Here is a 20,763-nt window from a genome sequence, read left to right on the forward strand (position 1 = left end):
TAAATATACTTTAATGAGCACGGAGTCCCTGAATGCCATCTGTATAGCTTTGGGTATCGCCAGTTTGGCATGAGCTAGGTATTGGAGAATATACCCTAGGGATCTATTTCAGAGACTCTGGTACTATGAAGGCTTTTTTGTTGAATTGGCTATGAATGACAGAAATAAATTGCCAGGGGTCAAAACAGAGAGATAATAGTAATAGATGTTTCCTAGGTTATTGGAGAACTCTAACTAGAAGGACATCTTACTTATTCTTAGGCCCAGCCTCTCTTCTTTTCTGATGTCCCCCCACCTTATACCCTTATTCTTTCCCTTGTTTTTGGATAGTCATTCTGGTCCCGTGTAGAAAATTAAAGGAGTATAAGAAAAATTCTTCTGATGGGAGGGGCTACATGGCCTTGAAAATATATGGCATTAAGTTCCTGAGTGATTTTTGTGGGGTTATTGGAATTTTCCTTTCTTGTGTTGAATAAAACTTCTATAGCAGTCAAAACTATGTATTTTTATAAACAAACTCATCTTAAAGATCTCTTTAAGTAGCTACACAAAGAGATACTCTAGTGGAGTCCACTTACTTTTGGAGAATGTCTGGGCCCTCTGACCTTTGGTAATGACAAATATTCTGGTCCTAAAAAGGTCCAGGCATCTACTAGCCTATCATTTTGAAAGTAACTGCTAAACTCTACTATAAACATGTCTGCAAAAGGAGTGTGATGAAGGTAGGGTGAGATCTGAAACAGTAGTTTTACCACTTGTTATAGGTTGCTTAGCAACTATGTATATAGAAGAAGGCACTATGATTTTTTGAGTGTACATGAACATTATGTAAGTGTGTGAATGGGAGAAAGATGGTGTTTGGACTGTTATACCTCAGGGTAACAACACAGAGCTCTAGAATCCAAAGTCTAAAAGAGCAGTGCCTCCTTCCCAGCTGGATTTGGAATTCGGCCTTTCCCCCACTCCCTTTCACTCCCTGCTTGGGATAAGCAAAAACATTTCTCTTATATGTGACAGCATTCTCCAATAAAGACAAATAAAAAGTTAGTAGTTGTTTTTATTTATAAATTATATATTTCTCCTGATATGTAACATGGTGCCATGGGGATATTTCCAAGGATGTGTATGTGTTGCCAACTCACTGTGTGACATTGGGCAAGTAGTTTCCCCTTTCTGGGACTTGGTTACCCCATTTATAAAATGGGGAGTTTAGGATTAAGCTATCTTCTAAGATCTTCTATCCCTGTGATTCAGTGCTTATATTTCCGAAAAGAATATAATAGCATTTTAAAAATGCAATTAACAAGATAGATTAGTAGTAAGAAAAGAGATTAGAAACTGTATGGAGAAATCCAAAGGGTAATTCAGCCTACAGTTCTTGCACTCAAGCATTAAATGTAACTCAATGCTGTCTGTCAGTGAAGGCACTCGGTAATTAGGACACAGTCCTTGTACAAACCCATTCTCAGAAAGTGCCAGGCTACAGTGGCATGCTCCTTCTAAGAACTCACCATCTTGTACACACCAGTGGGTGTCCTAAGTTGGTGTCTCTATGCTTACTATGCCATTATACTGCCCATTTAGGTCTGGTGACAAGAAGAAAGAGACTCTTTTTTGAAACACCCATTCTTTACCTGACAAACAGTAATTAGACTTATTTACCACTGTTCTTTGGACGTGAGAGAGAAAATAAGCAGGAGAAGGCTTAAAAATAAAATTGATTTGCAAAGGCAAAGGTACTCAGATGTGCCCATAAAGTGGAGCTACCTATGGCCTAAAAATTTAGAAATTAAGACTAGTAGGGAGTTTGGCTATTCCTGACGTGAATGCATGAGTACCTCTGTTTGTTTCCTTCTAGCCCTACTTCAAGTTTTATTGAACACTAGGTTTTATGGCATTTGCTTAGATCTTTTATATAGACAGTGCATTTTTGTGCATATCTTTGAGTTTTGGAATCTTTATAATGAGGGATGAAATAGATTTATACTGTACTTTTGAGAGATATAAAATTCTTTTTAAAAATATTTTATTTATTTATTCATCAGAGAGAGACAGAGAGAGAGAGGCAGAGACACACGCAGAGGGAGAAGCAGGCTCCATGCAGAAGCCCAACGCGGGACTCGATATGGGGTCTCCAGGGTCAGGCCCTGGGCTGAAAGCTGCACTAAACCGCTGAGCCACCCAGGATGCCTGAGATATAAAATTCTTTAGTTTAACTGTGATCATCTCTTTTCATGCCTCTCTCACCCTTAATATTTTTAAACTTACATGGGTCCTCATTTAAGTATGTTTTCTGTACATAAAAGCATCACACCTCCATATTTCTAACCTAGTGCCTTGAAATCGTGACAGGTTTAGAAAATGGAATTAGCTAAGCAGCATTATGGATAAAAATGTACTCTCTGAACTATTGCTGATTATGTCATCTATTATACTGACTAAAGTTGAACTGGGAAGAGTCAGACTAGACAGAGCTTGGCGAGGCTAGCCTGGAAAACTTCTCTGGACCTGTTCACTACTGCAATTCCATCTCCTTGTTCCATTTCAGTCCCCAACTAAATTTATAGATTCCCCATCTATAATAACTTGCTGGCCAGTTGCCTCCTTTCCAGTATGACAGCTAGACCCTTGCCAGCTTCATTATCCATGTTGGACCTGATTATTGGGCTTATTATTTACCTTGTTTTATTCTCATGAAGATCTTGGCACCTGTATTTCCGAGGCTACTCTGACCTGAATCTAACAATCTCTAATGCTCCTTTCACAACCATCTATTAATTCCTTGACTTCTCCCTTCTCTATATATGCTGACTCCTGCCTGCCCCCCGCCATGTATGAATTATTTTCCAAACACATCTCTATAGTTCTACTCAAATCTAACATCTTTCCATTCCTATTTCCTCCTCCCTAATTCTAATCTTCTTGACTTCTTATACCTGAGCATTGTCTCCTAACCTATTTCCCTACCTCTCTGATTCTTCCACTTTCATTGGTCCTAATGTCCTATTCAGTGTCTTCTTGATTTAAGATTTAGGTGGCCTCCACAGTGTCTCTTTTCCATCATATCTTCTTTGTATACCTAATATTTTAACCAAATGCTTACTGTTCACCGAATTCTCCCCCATCTTTTCCTATGGTTCAACATAATTGTCTAATCAACTTTTACAGAGTACATACCATGAGCTAAGTACAATGTGTGAGCTACTCCCTGTGGAGGTGAAGGGAACTTAGTCTATTGAGGGAATCAGATATAAAGAAGTCATGTTTATATAAGGTGATAAAGACAAAGGGGATCAATGGTCTTTGGGAATGCAGAGAAAATACTAATTTTATTTGTATAAGAATCAAGGAAGGTGTCAAGAAAAAATTGAGTAGGGAATAGAAGAGGGAAGTGAAAAGGAGGCTAGAAGGGGAAGGAATGGAAGGAGTAAGGGAAGGGAAGAGGGTGGAGGGAGGCATTCCACGCAGAGGGAATATGAAGTGCATGATACCTGGAAGCAAAAAGTGATCTAGCATATTAAGAGGGGCAGAGATAGCTAGAATATTTGGAAGTATAGGGAGAGAGAAGCAGAATGAAAGAAGAACATAACTTGAGAAATTGAGGATTGATTGAGAGGGGTGTTATATACAAGCCAAAACAGAAATACTTAAAGCAAGTTGTCAGACCTATTAATTTTACAGCAGTCATTTAGAGGATAGACTGGAGTGGGGAGAGAATCATGGCAGCTCATTAATTCCTTCTATCTGGAATGCCTTTCCTCTATACTTCCTCATCCTCACCTCCCAAAAGACCATTCATGAAGGTCCATCTCAAATGCTGCTGCTACTGGTAAAGCTTTCCCTGATCTCCTTCCTCTCTAAAAGTGACATAGTTCTCTCCATTTAAAACTCCCATGGAGGGCAGCCCCGGTGGCTCAGCAGTTTAGCACCTGCCTTTGGCCCAGGGCATGATCCTGGAGTCCCGGGATCAAGTCCCACATCAGGCATCCCTGCAGGGAGCCTGCTTCTCCCTCTGCCTGTGTCTCTGCCTCTCTCTGTGTCTCTCATGAATGAATTTAAAAATCTTAAAAAAAAACTCCCATGGAAAATTTTGCTTCTCTTTCAGCAATTTATACATTATACATTTATTAAAATTTGTTTATGGCTTGTTCCCTCCCAACAGACTCTGAGAGCCTTGAGAACATGGATCTAGTTTCATTCATTCACCTGTCTTTCCCACTGTTGTGCCTAGTAGACTACCATTACCACAGGGGGTGCCTTGTCAATTTGTTGAATTTATTTAAACTGGTATCCTGAAGATTAGCATTACTCAAACCTCAGAGCTTATGTTGTCTCAGGTCCAAAGGCAGAAACATGATTTGCTTCCCTGTATTGCTTTTTTGTTTTGGTGGTTGTTGTAGTTGTTGTTGTTGTTGAAAAAGGTCAAGGACAGCACACATGCTAGGGAAAGTTACTTAGACTCTGAGACCTGAGGCTTAAAGGCCTTTGGGGAAGAACATAGCAGCCTATTGTGATAGGATATGAACCCCTCTTCAGGCCCAACTGGGGGGAAGGGCAGGTAAGCAGGGTTGCTTTACCAGTTTAATTGAGCATTTCCTTGCTTCAAAATACCTGTCTCCATGCTAATGTTATTTCAGTGCCATTAAATTACATGATTTACCATGATCAGCAAAGCAATTTGTTGTACATAATTCCAAAAGTGGTAATCAATTTTATCTCAAAATATATTTTTAAAATCCTGCAAAATTTATTGTCCCAAAATGCTGATCAGTGAGGAGAAGCAAAAGCAAGCCAAGAACTGTTTGTATTACAACTATACATTACTGTCCCTCTCCCAAATCATACTTATAAGCAACCAAGACATAAATAAATTAAAATGTGGGGAAATATATGCCTGTAGGTTGTCTCACAGCTGAGCTTTGAAAATACATAGGACATGACCCCAGGATTATCTATTCAGGGGTTGGCCTTCTAATTCTGCAGAACAAAGGTCCAAATAATTGATAATCACTAAGTTAATATCTATATACTTAGTTTTCTCTTTTGAAAAAAATGTAAACCTAACAGAGCCAATTTTACAAGATAATTATCAGTACAAAATGAAATAACATCTGTAACCATATCTAGCTTACTACTTGGTGGTTATTCATTCTCTTACTCTCCCCTTTCCAACTCATTAAGCTCCCATACCCTTTTCCATCTCTTCTTTATTTCTTGCCAAGGTGTGTTCTTTCTATTTTCAAACCTTTATGATTCCCTTTAATTATTGAAATCTACAAATAATTTGGCCTTTATCAAGTCCCTGCCAAGATGGAGTTAGTGAAGGGGAGGTGTTAAAGGAAAGTAAAATTTGAGTTTTGTTTTTGTTTTGTTTTGCTTTGTTTTGTTTTAGAGAGAGATAGCATGCATGAGCAGGATTTGGAGTGTGCACAGAGAGAGAGGGAGAAAGAGAGAGAATCTTAAGCAGGTTCCACACTCAGCATGGAACTGGACGCAGGGCTTCATCTCATGACCCTGAGATCATGACCTAAACTGAGATCGAGAGTTGGACACTTAACCAACCAAACCATCCACGCACCCTTCCGCTGAGTTTCTTAAAAGGAAAGTTGGCACAGAGGAATCCATGATAGCTGTGTGATTCCATCTGACCCATAAGATTCTCTCTGAATCAGAGGGCCAACCATCTGATCAGTTTATTCAGTTCCACTACAAATGAGCCCTTCTTGCCAAAAGATGGGGACTTTGACATGCTAGCCACTCCTCTCCACTTTCTAGAAATCTCCAGCCCTTCTTTTTGTGTAAATACAACAGTTAAGCATATCTTTCTCTTTTCCCTGGCACCTGTGGTTTATTGACTGCTCTCAAGTCAGGTCTTGTATAGAGTGAGAAGAAAGTTTGGCAATTCAGATATATAAATGTTAGGGGAAACTCAGGACCATCTGATATTTTTTAAATTGGATGATTGCCTAATATAGACTTCTTATTTTACAGATAAGGAAATAGGTAAAATGTCACAGAGATTGAATCATATAAAATTCTGCTCACTGCTTCTTGTTCCATGAATGTTGTAGCTATCTTTTATAGTATATTCATGTAGTAAGATAAGTGATTATACATTTGAGATTTTTGTAATAGCTGCTTGGCCATCAGCAGTCTGTGCTACTTTAAAAGATTTATTTATTTGAGGTGAGGAGGGGCAGAGGAAGAGAGAGAGAGAGAGAGAGATTCCTCAAATTCCCTGCTGAGCACAGAGCCCACCTCAGGGCTTGATCCCAGGACCCTGAGATCATGACCTGAGCCAAAATCAAGAGTTGAATGCTTAACCAACTGAGCCACCCAAGCACCCAAAGTCTGTGTTTTTAATAAAGAGACGATACTTGGCTGAGAACAAGGTCTAGAAAAAGGGGGGTTGTAATAAATGAGGACTTATAGATGTGATGGCATGTGGTAGACAACTCCATCTCATGTGGCCTTGTTTTCTATTGATTTGCATATACCTACCAACCAGGTAGGTGGGCAGGAGATAATGGGATATAGATATGTATTCTATGTCCTGAAAATACCAGATGATGTAGGGACCTTTTCAGAAATTTCAAATTCTCTTTGTAGTAACACTTTAAAATCTTGCTGGGCTGGTAGGAATATTTGTCAATAACAGGTCTGAAAGTTGAGAAACCAAGAAAGGAATTCTCTACCTCTTTCCATCCCTAACAGTCAAATTTTAAGACACAGAGAGAAAACATCTGAGTGTGATGTACATGTGTGTGTATGTATGAAGTACCTTATTTTTGAAAAGCTTTAGATCATCTGAAGAAGAAATGAGGCAAGCAGAAATAAAGCCAATCACCACGTACATACATTCCTTATCTCAGGCCACTCTCGACTTCACTCTGCATCCTTTGGCCATGATTAGGTTAAATATATTTGTATCTGGGAGAAGGCGTAAGTTTTCTTGCTTCTTCAGATTTCCATTATGAATAGTAAGGTGGTCTAGAGGGGATAAAAGATCTAGGACGTATGAATGAAGTATATATTTAAAATTGAAATGAGATAAAAACAGGGAGGGAGACAAACCATAAGAGACTGTATAGTTGAGAGAACTGAGGGTTGATGGAGGGAGGTGGGTGGGGGATGGGCTAAATGGGTGATGGTATTAAAGAGGACACTTGGGATGAGCACTGGGTGTTATATGTAAGTGATGAAACACTAAATTTTACTCCTGAAACTAATACTACACTATATGCTAACTAACTTGAATTTAAATGAAATTTTTAAAATTGATTTATATAGCAGGTATAAACTATGAAACAAACAAACAAAAAAAAACAATAGTAAAAGAAGTCAGTCTGTAAACAGGTAAATTCCAGTGAGCCTTTTTAGACCTCTCTAACTGAAATGACCTTAAAACAGAGGCAAAAATACATTTAATGATTAACATTATATATTTAAAATGTGCAGGTTGGACAGCATTTGGACTTGGAATGAAACAATAAGAGGTTACATTCATGGATAACCAACAAGATAAGGCTGTCGTTGCCTCAGCCAATGGAGAAAACACTCTGATTAATGGGGTCAAAGAAAATGGTAAGAGAATTTCATTATGGTATATACTATCTCTCCTAGTAGTCTTTGTTATTACTATAAATTTTTAGTGTCTGTCAAGTTGGAGCAGGTTAAGTCTAGGGTGCCTCTGAAATTGATATTAATCCTAAATTTATTCCACTAAATTTCTAACTGGGCTAAAAGGGTCTCTAAGAGTTATCTAATCCAAACACTTTGCTCTTGCAAATCATCTCTGTCAGATGAATACTTAAGTTCCTCAAAATTCCTAGTGAATTATAAATATACTCTGATATGTGGCTTGGAATGTTTAGATTAAGAGAAACTTCCAGAACAGAGATGTGAATGATAAGACTAAGCTTTATAGCTTAAAACCATAAATATCCCATCTGAGCATTTTCCCACCCAGAGAAATTGACTTTTCTATTGATCAAGCAGTCCAGTTATTACCTTATTTCTGAAGAGAGCTCTGTCTGTGTCTAAAGAAAAAGCTGAATCTAAAGAAATACTGTTTTTCACTTGTGTGACTATTCAATATAAAATCAGTGTTGTTCTTTAGCTTTGTAGTTTCTAGTTCTAAAACAAAAGAAGCTGAGCCTTAGCTTATATAAGATCAAGTACCAGAAACTGATCAAGGGAAAGAGAGTGAGTGTGGTCTAAGACCATTAACTTTATTTCTGTCATTTCTTTCCCTTTTCTCCAGATTCAGAGGACCAGGATGTGGCAGTAAAGTCACTGGCAGCTCTAGAAGCTGCTGCACCAATCCAGCCTATACCGATAGTTCAAAAAGAGACCCTGATGTATCCCAGGGGTCTCCTGCCTCTGTCTTCTAAGAAACCTTGTATGCAGAGCCCTCCATCTCCTTTGGGGCTAATTGAAGCACCTGAGCATGCTGCTAATAGTGCTTCTGTGAATGCCATCTCCCTTACATCTGGTGTTGCAAAAAGCCTGCATACATGGTCACTGCCCAATGAGTGTGAGAAAGCTCCATTCGCCATAATGGAGCCTGCAGGCATCTCAGCTCTGAATGGGGACTGCCTCATGCAGCCAAGCCGGACTTGTTTGGGCTGCTTCATGGAATCCAAGGATGCAGTAGATCCTGAGCCAGGGATCAGTCTGAAAGTTGGTGATCTAAATAAGGATTACGAAACCTGTGCAGTTTCTGATATAGGAATTCAGTGTATTAATGCTGGAGAAAACATGAAATATGGAGAGCAGCTGCTCTCAGACCAGCTCCTAGGCTTCCCTTTGCACAAATCAAGGGCAGGAGAAAAACGAGAAGCTGAGAAATCTGACATCGACTTGGAGGATCCAGCTCAGAAAAGCTATTATGAGGCATTACTGTTAGACAAGTGTAATACAGAAGAGGCTTTGCTGGCAAATTCCAATCAGGATTGGGGTTACTTTGAGACTTTCATTAGTGAGAGTAAGATTGAACTGCTTGACCTCTGTTCCAAAAATGAGCTGTCTGTCAACTTATTCTCTGAAGAAGATGTGGATAACTACATGTTCGATGATGATGAGTCAACACTGGGCAGTGATGTCTGTTCCTTGAAAATTCGGTATGAGTCCTTCCAGGACAATGTTCGAGACAAGACCACCCTTCTAATGCAGGAGGATGCCCAATTCAACTTTTTTCCCAGTGTCTTTACTACCTGCCCCAAGCGGGAGTCTAAGAGTGGGGTCCTGAAACAGAACAGTGACCTTTCCCAATTCAAAGTCCCTGATGTGAATATCATCTGGGGGGAGGAGGATAAAAACTTGGACAAGAAGAAAGGCAAAGAAGAGGGACAGGAAGATAAGGGTATAGAGAAAAAGGATGAAAAGGATAATGGAGAAAAATCTGCCTTAAATAAACCATGCAGTGGGACTGAATTAGGGCAATTTAAGAATCCAAAGCAGGGCCATCTTGACAATTCCTTGGAGGCATCAGGGAATTTTGGTGATGACAATTCCTTCATTGAGGTTTCTTATGATGCCATGGGGGAGATCAAGGACTGTAGCCGCTATATGGCTAGGGGCACAAATTCTGGCAGCTCCTCCTCCCAGCAGAACTATGGGCTGCGAGCCAAGAGAAAAGTCAGGTACAGTGAAGATTATCTATATGACGTTGATTCACTAGAGGGTGAAAAAGTAAATGAGAGGAAAGAATGGCTTCCAGGTGGTTCCAAAGAAGAAGATGATGATGAATGGTGTCCCAAAAAGAGAAGAAAAGTAACCCGTAAGGAGCCTCCTGTTATTATCAAATACATCATCATCAATCGCTTTAAAGGTGAGAAGAACATGCTGGTGAAGTTGGGAAGGGTAGATTCCAGTGAGACAACAGTGAATTTGAGTGAGAATCAGCTCAACAAATATGCCAAGCTTGCCCCCTTGAAGGGGTTCTGGCAGAAGAAGAAAAAACAGAGAAACAGCAACACTGACTCCAACAAGATACCCTTATGCCAAAAACAAAACTTTGAACCAGGTAGCTTTGAGGTGTCATTTCTGCCACCTGCTCGAAAACGAAAATCTAAACTTGGCAATAGGCACAGAATTCACAGAATCCCATCTGTGGAAACTTTAGCAAGTAGTAAGCAGATATCACTCTGCAGTGATCAGAAGCAAGGCAGTGCTCGTAAAGAAGACGGAGGCCTGAAAGGTACTCTGAAGTCAACACCTTTGGCTGTACCCAGCTGTGCAAATGGATTGCATTTAAATGATGTCACAGGCCCTGACTCAGTAAAAGTCAAAGCCCAAGATGCAGGATTTAAGGGGCCAGAAAGGAAAGTGCTCAACAAAATCAAATTTAAAAGTGAAGCCAGGTTAAAATCCAAGAAAATCAAAGCTGGGCAAGAAAATAAACCAATTGTTCAAATGAGCCCCCTTTTGGAAGATCAATCCTCTATGGCTAATTTAAAGAATGAGCCTATTCCTGGGACCTCAAACAGCTCTCATCTATCTGAATTTCATGAGGCAAAGGTTTCTAAGAATTCTACTTTCTTACCAACCACCTGTTCTTCTGAAATGCCTCTATCATCTGCTAATGTTGCCAACAACATACCTGTAATCCCTGGAGGGTATCTACAGACATTGTTAGATGCTTCTGATTTGTCAAATAATACTGGTATATCATACTTCACTCACCATTCTCCAGAGCAAAATGAAGGCAGCCTCACTCAAATGGAAAAATCTTTTGTGCCTCTCCAGCCTGTCCAGGACTGTGTGCTTTCCGCATCCTCTGAGTCTGAGCTGCAGCAGTCATCCCAAAACTTCAAAATAGAATCAAGCAACTATGGAAATGTGTGGCCCAACAAGCCTACTTCTGGCCCCCCGGAATTCATGGCTGAAGTTTCAAGGGAGATAGCTCCAACCCAATCTAATGAATTTGGAGTCTCCCAAGTAGTCTCCATGGGAAATAACCTCACAGCTACAACATACAATCGAATCTGCCTCAATAGTAGTGGCAGTAATTGCAACAAGGTCTTATACGCCTCTGTGCAAGACACCCAACTCCCATCTGATGACTCTTATCAATTATGTCACTTTAATAATGGAGAGATATGCTTTCCTTTCCAGCAGGGCCCAGCCAATATGGATGATGATCGGCTCTTTAGCTTTGATTCAATGGCCCCACTCTCTGTCAACTCAAGCAATTATTGCTCCTTAAGCTTGAAATCCTGTGAAAAGGATGGTGATGATGATATTACTGATGACTTCCTAGCCCATTGCAGCCCCAAGCTGGTGATCCAGCAGAGTATTGATGAGATAACACCATTAAAGGAGTCTACTGACCTCTTGGATATCTCCAACTTCACTCCTGACAAATTCCGCCACTCATCTCTCTCAGAGATGTCCCCACCTGACACCCCTAGTCTTTCCCCTCAAATTACCAGATGCGAGAGTATCAAGATGCTAGGAACACTGAAGGAGTTCCAAGAGGGCATCCCAGGACCATTGGGCAATATGGAGAAAACCAAATGGGACTGCAGTACCCTTTCACAGCAGGTTCAAGTGAATGATGGATTTGCTTTAAATAACCATCAGTTTCAGTTCCATATGTTCAATGATGAGGATTCTGTCAGCCTGCTCCAAAAAACTCCTTGCCTATCAGCATTTAATGATCCATCTGATCAAATGAGTACTAACAACAAAATGTCAAAATCAAGAAAGAAAAGTTCACCCAACAAGAGTGCGGCTATGAACCAAAGCTCTTCTCAGAAAAACACCAGGAAAAAATCTCTCAAAGCTAACAACAAAGGGATTGAAAAGCCACCTGGCAAAACCTCCCGCCAGGCCCCTAAGTCGATGAAGAAAGGGAAATACATGGCTGCAATTAATGGAGAGAAAATGCAAATTGGCATTGGCCGTGGGGGAGGCCAAATCAACAGCATATCCTCCACAGAGAAGACATTGGCCGAATGTATCCAACATGGTAGCCCTGTGGCCTCCATGAAGATACCAAGTCAAAAAGGACTTTCTGGAGATTGGACTTTGGGGAAGGAGAGCAGCTCAGCCTGGAGCGACCTGAACATGGGCACCAACACCAATAACCTCCTTGATGATGACCAACGGGAATTTCAGGAGCCTTCCTATATCTTATCCAACATCGCCTCTGGTATGGCAGATGTACAGAGATTCATGATGGCCTCCATAGAGCCCCTTTGGGAACCCATGGAGCACCATGGGGATCCCAACATATTCTACTCCCCAGAGTCCAATAGTCTAAAATTAAAAACCCTCAAAATATTGGCTGGGACACCACAGGAATCTAAGAAAAAAGTCAACAGTGGGTCCCCAGGAGCCACTAAGAATCACAGGTCCATCAAGGGTGTGAGTAAAAGCAATGGGAAAGCAGCGATAGGTGATCCTGGTCATGCAAACATGCATGGTTATGAGGACTCTCGCTCTGCCTTCTTTGATAAAAAGTATAATAACCTGAGCACTTTAGGCAATAATGGACCAACACACAAAAAGTTATATCGTCACAAATCCAGCTCCAAGGTCCTGAGAGATGAGAAGTGTAAGGGAAAGTGCGTGGAGCGAGAACAGGTCCACAAGGATGAGGCTGGGACAGCTTCTTTTGAAAAACTAAGGTAATACTGCACCAAAATGGCCGAGATGATGTACCCTTAGCTTTCCTACTGCCTACTAAGCCCACAGTCCCTCATTTTTTCCTTCTTGAAAGCAAAATTTGCATGAAAGAAACTGTCCCATTCCCTTCTTTTTTCAAATTAAAAAGAAAAAAAGTGCATGAAAAATCCCTACACCTTTAAGCCACCCAAAAGATTGGGCAATTTTGTTATGGCTTAGCTAGGGATAAACTCTAACAAGGCTACGTTTTCTGCTATTCAGCATTAGTTTTTACTGATTGAGAAAATAGAACTAAAATATGCTCTTGAATGATTTTGGGAAGGGAAGGGCTTTGCAGTAAAAAAAAAAAAAAGTTTTGAACAACAGAATCAAAAAGTTTTATAGACAAAAGGGCAAGACCATTTAAGCAAAAAGAGCATAATTTGGAAAAACAAAATCTCATCGTGTGGCAAGTTGGAGTGCTTTCTAGTGCCCCCTGTATTTGTATTTCTTTCTGCATCATACAGCATTTAGTATGATATAAACAAATTTAGATTGTATGATCCCTTTGTGGGACATACACTAAAGCTAACTAAGGTGGCATAAATTGTTTGGTTTTTCTGCAGGGATTCCGACTACAATCTCCTAAAAGCAGAAACAGCATTTTGGGTTTTACCTGTGTTTGAAGAAGAAACTCATATTTTCCAGAAAGACATTTGATGTTTGTGTTTTATTTCTTTCAAATATGCCTTGTGGTATGTATGTTGACATGTAAGTGCTTAAAAAAAAAGAATTTTGAAGTGTGGGAATAAGTCTTTGGAAGCAAACTTTAATCTGATGTTTTATGTAAAAGACTTCAAAAGTCATACAGTTGCACAAGTAGTTTATGCACTATTTACCCAAGGAAGAAAAGGAAAACATTGTGCCAAACTACAAACAAGTGACTGTATTGTATATATTTTTACTGCTATATCAACATTTGGTTGTGAGTATTTGGGGAGTTTGTCCCTGTTGATTTACTAGAAACATTCCAGTGATTCTTGCTATTAACCACCCCCACTTATGTGGATAGCACCTATAGATCACAGTGGAAAAATATGTTGTGTTACACAATTTACCAAAACTTAAAGGATACTGTTTGAAATGTGCCAAATTTCCTTACCTCATCTCACAGGTTCACCCCACAGTTTAAAGTTCATTAATGAATTTTTAAATATATATGCATACATACATTATTTTGAAATTTTAAACCCTACTGTCCTATATGGAAACATGAACAATTAAATAAGTCACAATAAAGTTTTGTTTGTTCCATTGTCTAACAGTTCAATTGTTGAAAAAGTCTGGAAATCATAACAGCTAAGTCCATCAGGGACCTAATATATGCATTTATAAAACCTTTTACAAGGAAACAAAACAGCTGCTTTAAAGTTTGTTTTCTAAAAGCAAAATCTGTAGCTGAAAATTATTTAAAGTGCAAAGTTATATTGCTGATACTTTATATCTCAGTTTTATATATTTTATAATAGTCTGGGATAAATTATAAAATAGCTATAAAATCAACACTAATGATAAATGAAGTACATAGATTGTTTTATTTAAGTAGTTTCATAAATGTTTTGTCAAAAGTGCACTCATATCATGGCTTTAGTGTTCTTTAAGTGTTTAATCTTGCAATGCCAATGTCATTTAAAAAATGTTAAGGCATCTCAGTTCAACTTCTATGAATTAAGTACATATATTAGATAAGCTGAACAATTTGTGGTAACAACTAATCAGGGCCATATATACTTAGTCTGAGGATGACTAGTATTTGATGCCAAACACTAAACTTAAATTTCAATTTTTTATATACATTTTTGAAATCACATTTTTATTCAGCCCTTCTCCCTTTTGTCTTTAAATTTCACAGCTTCAACACTACTAGTGTTGCTTTTTCTTCCCCTTTATTCACCACTTGACTTCTAACATTTGACCTATTTTCCTTGCACAGTTGAAGGCCTGTGTGTCTAATGACTGATGCATTATGGCACAGATGAGATAATGGATGTAAAAGCGCTTTGTAGATCGTAAAGTGCTATACAGATATAGGGGATTAATATTATTAATGTTGTTGGTTGTTGTCGTTGTTACTCTTACTATTCTTACTAATACTGTTACTAACCTATTAACTTGTGAATATATAGGCTGTGGGTGGGAGGGTGGAGAATAAGTGGGTGGGGGAAAGGGAGACTTAAAAAAAGGAAGATGTTTCAAAAGGAAAAACTTGAGGAAAATATAAACCTACCTAGTCATTGCCACCTAAATATATTCACAAACAGAGAAGCAACATTTGAAAGTAGTCAGAGAGAAATGGAAGGAAGCCTGTCACATATATAAGTACATACACTTCCCAGTTCATGATTCCTTTCACCAGCCTGCTCTACTACTTATAACTAGGTAGTAAAATGAACAAGCCTGTGTTCTTGATGGTGTGATTGTGTGTGTCTATGGAAACGAGTGGGTGAGGAGCATTTTGTGAGGCTGCTTCAGGCCTGTTCCTAGGCTTTGATGCTCTTGTGCGGTGAGTCTTAGACAATAACTTAATGGAAAGGCACCAGATGAAACATGTCTCCTACTCTACAGCTGCTGTCCAGAAGGGAAAATAATCAAACTGGAACACTTTCTTCTATTTCTCCACTCTGATAGCTAGCTGTTTATGCTTAATACTATGGCTGGTTCTTAGGATCTAGAATTTGTTTTGTTTTTATTTTTTCTGTTTTGCAGCTAAATTTTGGTTTGGAATCAGCAACTCTTCTTGTATTATGATCCCTAAGACTCCAGACCTCAAAGTCACTTACAGGAATGGAGTGCTTTTTATATAATCAAAAGGTGGCAATTAAAGAAGAAATACAGAAAATGTTCCATGGGTACAATGTGTTTTATATAAAAAAGTATGGGAGGAGTTGTCCCAGTTTTTCTCAGTATCAGTTCAGCTTTGTAAAATGGGGTGGGGGTGGGTAGAAGGACAGCCTGAAACTTTCAGAAACAATTTCCTTGTCAGAACTTGCTATCACAAGTACTTTGGAATGGATACCTCTTTCAGTTGCTCCTCTGGAGCCCATTATGGGCCAATTCTAGGACACGGTTCATCCCTTTCTCCAAAGAGAATTGACATTTTAAAGTACCGTTTTTAATGGCCTACGTGCATTATATGTTTTTAACATATGTTTCAGTGACTTATAATCAGTCATTTTGTACTAAAACATAACAAGAAACTAAGTTTGATTAATAGAAAGATAAGAAGAGGCTTATTCTCTTAATCTCATTTAATATCCTCTCAGTACATTACATTCTGAGCTCTTCAGTTTTTATGGCTTTTTTGGTCCTGTCACTGCTCACATTTTTTTTCTTCCTGTCACAACATAGTAGGCCTGACTTTTTGGAGCTCCCTTATTCAACCACCTGCCTTAGTGGAGTGAGGACCATGATATAAAAATAATGTTTTGTCCTATCACTGATATTTCAAGTCAGATTTTTGGAATTTTCCTTGATCTGAAATTCCTGATTACCACTCCTTTCTAACACCTCTCTGAGATGCTACTTCCTATTTATGCCTCCTCAACAGAATCCGATTTGATCTTTATTCTCCTGGAAATGGTATTCTCCATTATTCTTCTTATTTAATGTCAGTCCTTGATCTTGGAATTTTTCTTCTTTTATAATTTTATATTCCACCTCCTCAAAGTGTCAGAGTTTAAGAACCTTAGCCAGGCTACTTCTGGAATTTCAGAGGGCAACTTTCTCACCCTTAGTTATCCTTAATTGTCTTGGCCACTTTTAAATCTAATTTTAAATACAGAGTGAGAGAGAGAGAAAGAGAGAGAGAGAATTTGAGAGAATTTCACATGACTAAGGAAAGTTGGAAACTCCTTTTCCTTGAAGGTCTGTAAAAATATCTCTGATCCTTTTTCTGCCCTAGTTAGATGCTAGACTATGTGGAGAGGGTGCTGAAATTGTAGCCTTGACCAAGGTTCTTCAAGATTTGGGGGTTATGTTTGGGTTGTGATAACTGGCTTAGGCCAGTGGCCTCTCCAGCATCTCATATACCAACTTCCTCACATATGCTGCTTCCTCTAAGCTTTCTCTTCTGACTTCTTGTTATTCTGTGCAACTATGTGTTAAGGCCTTACCTTCTCCTAATCTTTTCAAACCTCCTGCACTACCTTGACTGTCACTTCTTTAGCCATCTTCCTGAAGTCTTTGGTGCTAGGTGGGCTTTTGTGACAACTTTTACCTTCTCTGATCTTTTTCCTTGCTGAGAAGCATCTGTATTTGTGCAGGGGGGAGGGAGGGACAGGGAGGGGGCTAAGCATGTATGTAAGAGAGAGAAGCATAAAGGATGTTTCAAAAGCTGTAAACAGCTCTGGCTAGCATCCTATGTCCTGTTATGTGAGGTTCTGCAGTTTTAGTGAATTTCTGTTTTAGTGGGTCCTAATGAGCATTTACTGCCTAAAGGAGAAAAACCACATCCAAGGACCTCTTAACCAAGCTTGCTCTTACCAAGCTGAACCAGTCTGACGCAGATCTGCCACATCTTCAATTTACAGATGCTCTCAGAACAGTTCCAAGAATTGAAGAGAACTGAGTTTCTGTCCCGAAGAGAAGAATGGAGCACTAGCTAGTCCTAACTAGAGCTAGAACTATAAGGTTTTTTCCCCTAGATTATTAAGCAATTATCTAATTTCTGGAGTTTTATTTTTACCTAGGATTTTTTTAAATGATAGCTTATTATAGGAATATGTCCTTTTATGAAATAAAATTAATATGAAATTTATTTTCTAATGATAAAATTCACTAAGCCCACCATTATGTTTAGGTTTAGTACCAAAATCAAACATTTAGTAAGTAGGGATAAAATAGGGAACTTGTCAACACAATGTAGGCCAGGGATTCTTGTAAAGGTTTCTCAAGGACCTAAGAGAGAAAAAAATTTAGCTGTGCTGTTTAACTTGGGAAACACTGTCATCAACTTGAAGGTCCTCAGCCAGCATGGGACCATTTTGATGGCAGTACACAGGCTACCCTTTAAGGCACATTTTTTATTCAGAGCATTAAACAGTAGCTACAGTCATGAAGCAGAGCCCCAATTGTAGCTACATGATACTTGAGATGTACTCTTGGTTTCAGAATCATAACTAAGAAATGAAACAACTGGAGAAGGACAATGTAAAGAGGCTTAGTACAATGCTTAAGGTGTGAATGAGGCTTTTAGAATCAGTATCTAGGTAAGTAGAAAAGAAACACTCAACATTGAATGGAAAAGATGTCTGGTCCACCTATCAGGTTCAGTGGTTTCTGAATCTAAGACATCCCTTTCAGAAAGGAGAAAGATGTTTAAATCACCCTGCTTCTTTCAAAGATACCTGGTTTTACAGCACAAAAGATAAGGCTTAGAATGAAAATTAGAAGAGGCCTTTTGTTTTTGACTCCCAGTGAAGAGGGTTGAAAGCTTAAAATGCTCTACTTGGATACCTGTAGCACTGACTAGAGTTTGCTGCCTACAGTTTTGAATGTACTAGTCCTTAATTTAATTTCCATAAAACTGAATGCACCTCTTTAGTAAATTACTGATTTATGGTGCTAAAGAAACTATTATCTCCATTGTTCTCCTCTCCCAAGCCCTTTAAACATTTAAGAAAATTTAAAATAAACATGTTAGAGGCCCTTTTTATGAATGTAACCTAAGTTTCTGTTTGACATATGACACTGCAACTTTAAAATGTTAGGAAATTGTTTGCCTTTTTTCTTTCAGAGTTAAGCTTTATAAATAACCTGTAGAGTCAATTGAAGTATAAAGCTTAAGGATCACTCTTAAGACGCCTACAAAATCTTGTATATTTTTAAGTGTGCCAATTTGTAACATATTTTGTAAGTGTATATTTTTCTTAGAAAAGTGCTGTGAAGTGTCTGTATGTGAGAGTTTTCCTTTTTCTGCACCACTGGGTGCTAATAAAAGGATATTTACTTCAAAGTTTCTGGTTTTAGAAACCATAATACAAAGAAAAAATACACTTTTGTTGGGAATTTTGTAACACAAAACATGTTGTGAAAGAGTGTAGTGATCTTGTGCAAATGAAAATGAACATTTGTGAGCTTCTTGCTGTTTTATAGATTTTCTTGTAAATTATTCTTGTAACACCTCTGGTTTTGTTGTTCTTGTTGCAAAAGTTTTAAATATTTGTGACTGAGTGTATGGTGAAACTGTCATAATGTACCTAGCTGAGTTTTGTTATTGTTTATGGAATAAATAAAAAGAAAAGCTTAAAAACACTGCTTTGGAATCATATGTAACAGAAATCAAAACATTTCTAAATAAATTCTATGTCCCAAATAAAAAGTTCTTTGTCTAGAAATTGATGGAGCTAGACACTATTATGCTACATGAAATCAGTCAGCCAGAGAAAGACAAATACCACTCATAGGTGGAATTTAAGGTGCAAAACCAATGAGCAATGGGGGAAAAAAGAGAGAAAGAGAGAGGCAAGCTAAGAAACAGACTCTTAACTATAGAGAACAAACTGATGTTTACCAGGGGTTAGGTGGGTGGGGAGATGGGTTAAATAGGTGATGTGGATTAAGGAGTTCACTTGTTGTGATGAGCACTGGGAGATGATGGAAGTGTTGAATCACTATATTGTACACCGGAAACTAATATTACACTGTATGTTAACTGACTGGAATTGAAATAAAAACTTTTAAAAAGTTCTTTGTTGTCTAGAGCAGTGTTTCTCAAACTATCTGTGGTGAGGGACCAATTTTTTTTCTGTACAGCACAAATAGGATATTCCTAAAACACAACAGGAATGAATTTCTTTAAAATTGAATGGAAAAAGATATACAAAATAAAAGCCCTAATGTTTTTTATTCAATATGTAAAATTACATTTTATAAAAAAAAAAACAGGGAAAAAGGAAAGAATTGCAAACACTTGGTACTCTATTTGAAACAAGTCCATTGATCAATATTAAATTGCCATAGAAAGTTCTAACCGTGCTTTGTGTAACACTTTGAGTAGTAGCAACAGCATTACTATCATCTGGAAACTTGTTAGGAATGCTGTATGTCAGGCCCTACACAAATTCTAATGAATCAGAATCTGAATTTTAACCAGGTTTCTAGATGATTTGTGTGCATGTTAAAGTTTGAGAAACACTGGACTAGAGTTTTTTGCAGGGGATGCTTCTGCCCCTCAAATTGGGAAATCATTTTATAGTATGTCCCATCTTCAAAGACCTTAGATAAAGGGATGTCTTTGTTTTGTGGTCCAGATGGGTTCTGCAGAGATGTAGTCCTCTCAAAGTGTTAAAGTTGTTTATTGAAAGTCATAAATGCTAATTTGCTTGGTAACCACAAAATGTCAGATTTTCCATAATTCCCTACAATTCCTACATCATTTTACTTACCACTCACCCAAAGACCCTGTCTCCTTTATTTCATTTTTTTTTTATTTTTTTATTTTTTTATTTTTTTTCCCCTGTCTCCTTTAATATGGACTTTTCCAAGCTCTATCCCCACTATGCTCAGTATTTTAAAATTAGCTATGTATAGAAAAACTGGGCTTTGCTCCCAAATGCCCAGATCATGTGAGCCATCCATCAGAGATCATTGTGGCATACACCAACCAATAGCCCCTTCCTTGGTTTTAAATATCATTACCCAAAGAAATTGAAAATTTTGTAAGGGAGAGTAGCCCTCTAGTCTCACTAAATAATCTCATTCAGAGATCATTTCTGAATACTACCACTGCAACTACCATCTAGATTTTTGCAAATCTCTCCTGAGCCCCTATCCTATATTGCCAGTTATTGGCTGGCTATCTCCACTTGGACATTCTACAAGTTCCTCAGACTTACCTATTCAAAATCATTTCATAATCCTTTTACCCTGAGTGTGCTTTAACTCAGTGAATGATGCTGCCATTCATCCAATCAGTGACCCAAACCAGAGAACAAGGTTCACCAGCAACTCCTTTTTCTCCCATCCTCTCATTCAATTGGTTACTCTCAACTCTCCTGCCTTTCTATCCCCATTGGCAGTGCCTTAATGTAACCTTTCATGGTATTTCACCTGGACTATTACAACATTATCCTAAATCAGCAATTTCCAGAC

General features: G+C 38.5%; 1 protein-coding gene across 3 annotated transcripts in view; it reads left to right on the top strand.

Annotated features, from left to right (window-relative positions):
• Nucleotides 1-18,924, top strand: part of NEXMIF (neurite extension and migration factor) — a 133,612-nt gene extending 114,688 nt beyond the window's left edge. For 2 of the 3 annotated variants that reach the window (XM_072815125.1, XM_072815126.1), the window contains 3 exons: nt 7,459-7,584; nt 8,264-12,635; nt 13,239-18,924. In XM_072815125.1, the coding sequence (XP_072671226.1) occupies nt 7,506-7,584; nt 8,264-12,635; nt 13,239-13,332 (4,545 nt within the window). In that variant the 5' untranslated portion in view covers nt 7,459-7,505 and the 3' untranslated portion in view covers nt 13,333-18,924. The remainder of the gene's footprint in view (nt 1-7,458; nt 7,585-8,263; nt 12,636-13,238) is intronic. The other variant, XM_072815127.1, reaches the window with a different exon arrangement.
• The last annotated feature ends 1,839 nt before the right edge of the window (nt 18,925-20,763 follow it).

Source organism: Canis lupus, chromosome X, assembly GCF_048164855.1.
Source record: "Canis lupus baileyi chromosome X, mCanLup2.hap1, whole genome shotgun sequence".
NCBI classification, from domain to species: Eukaryota; Metazoa; Chordata; class Mammalia; order Carnivora; family Canidae; genus Canis; species Canis lupus.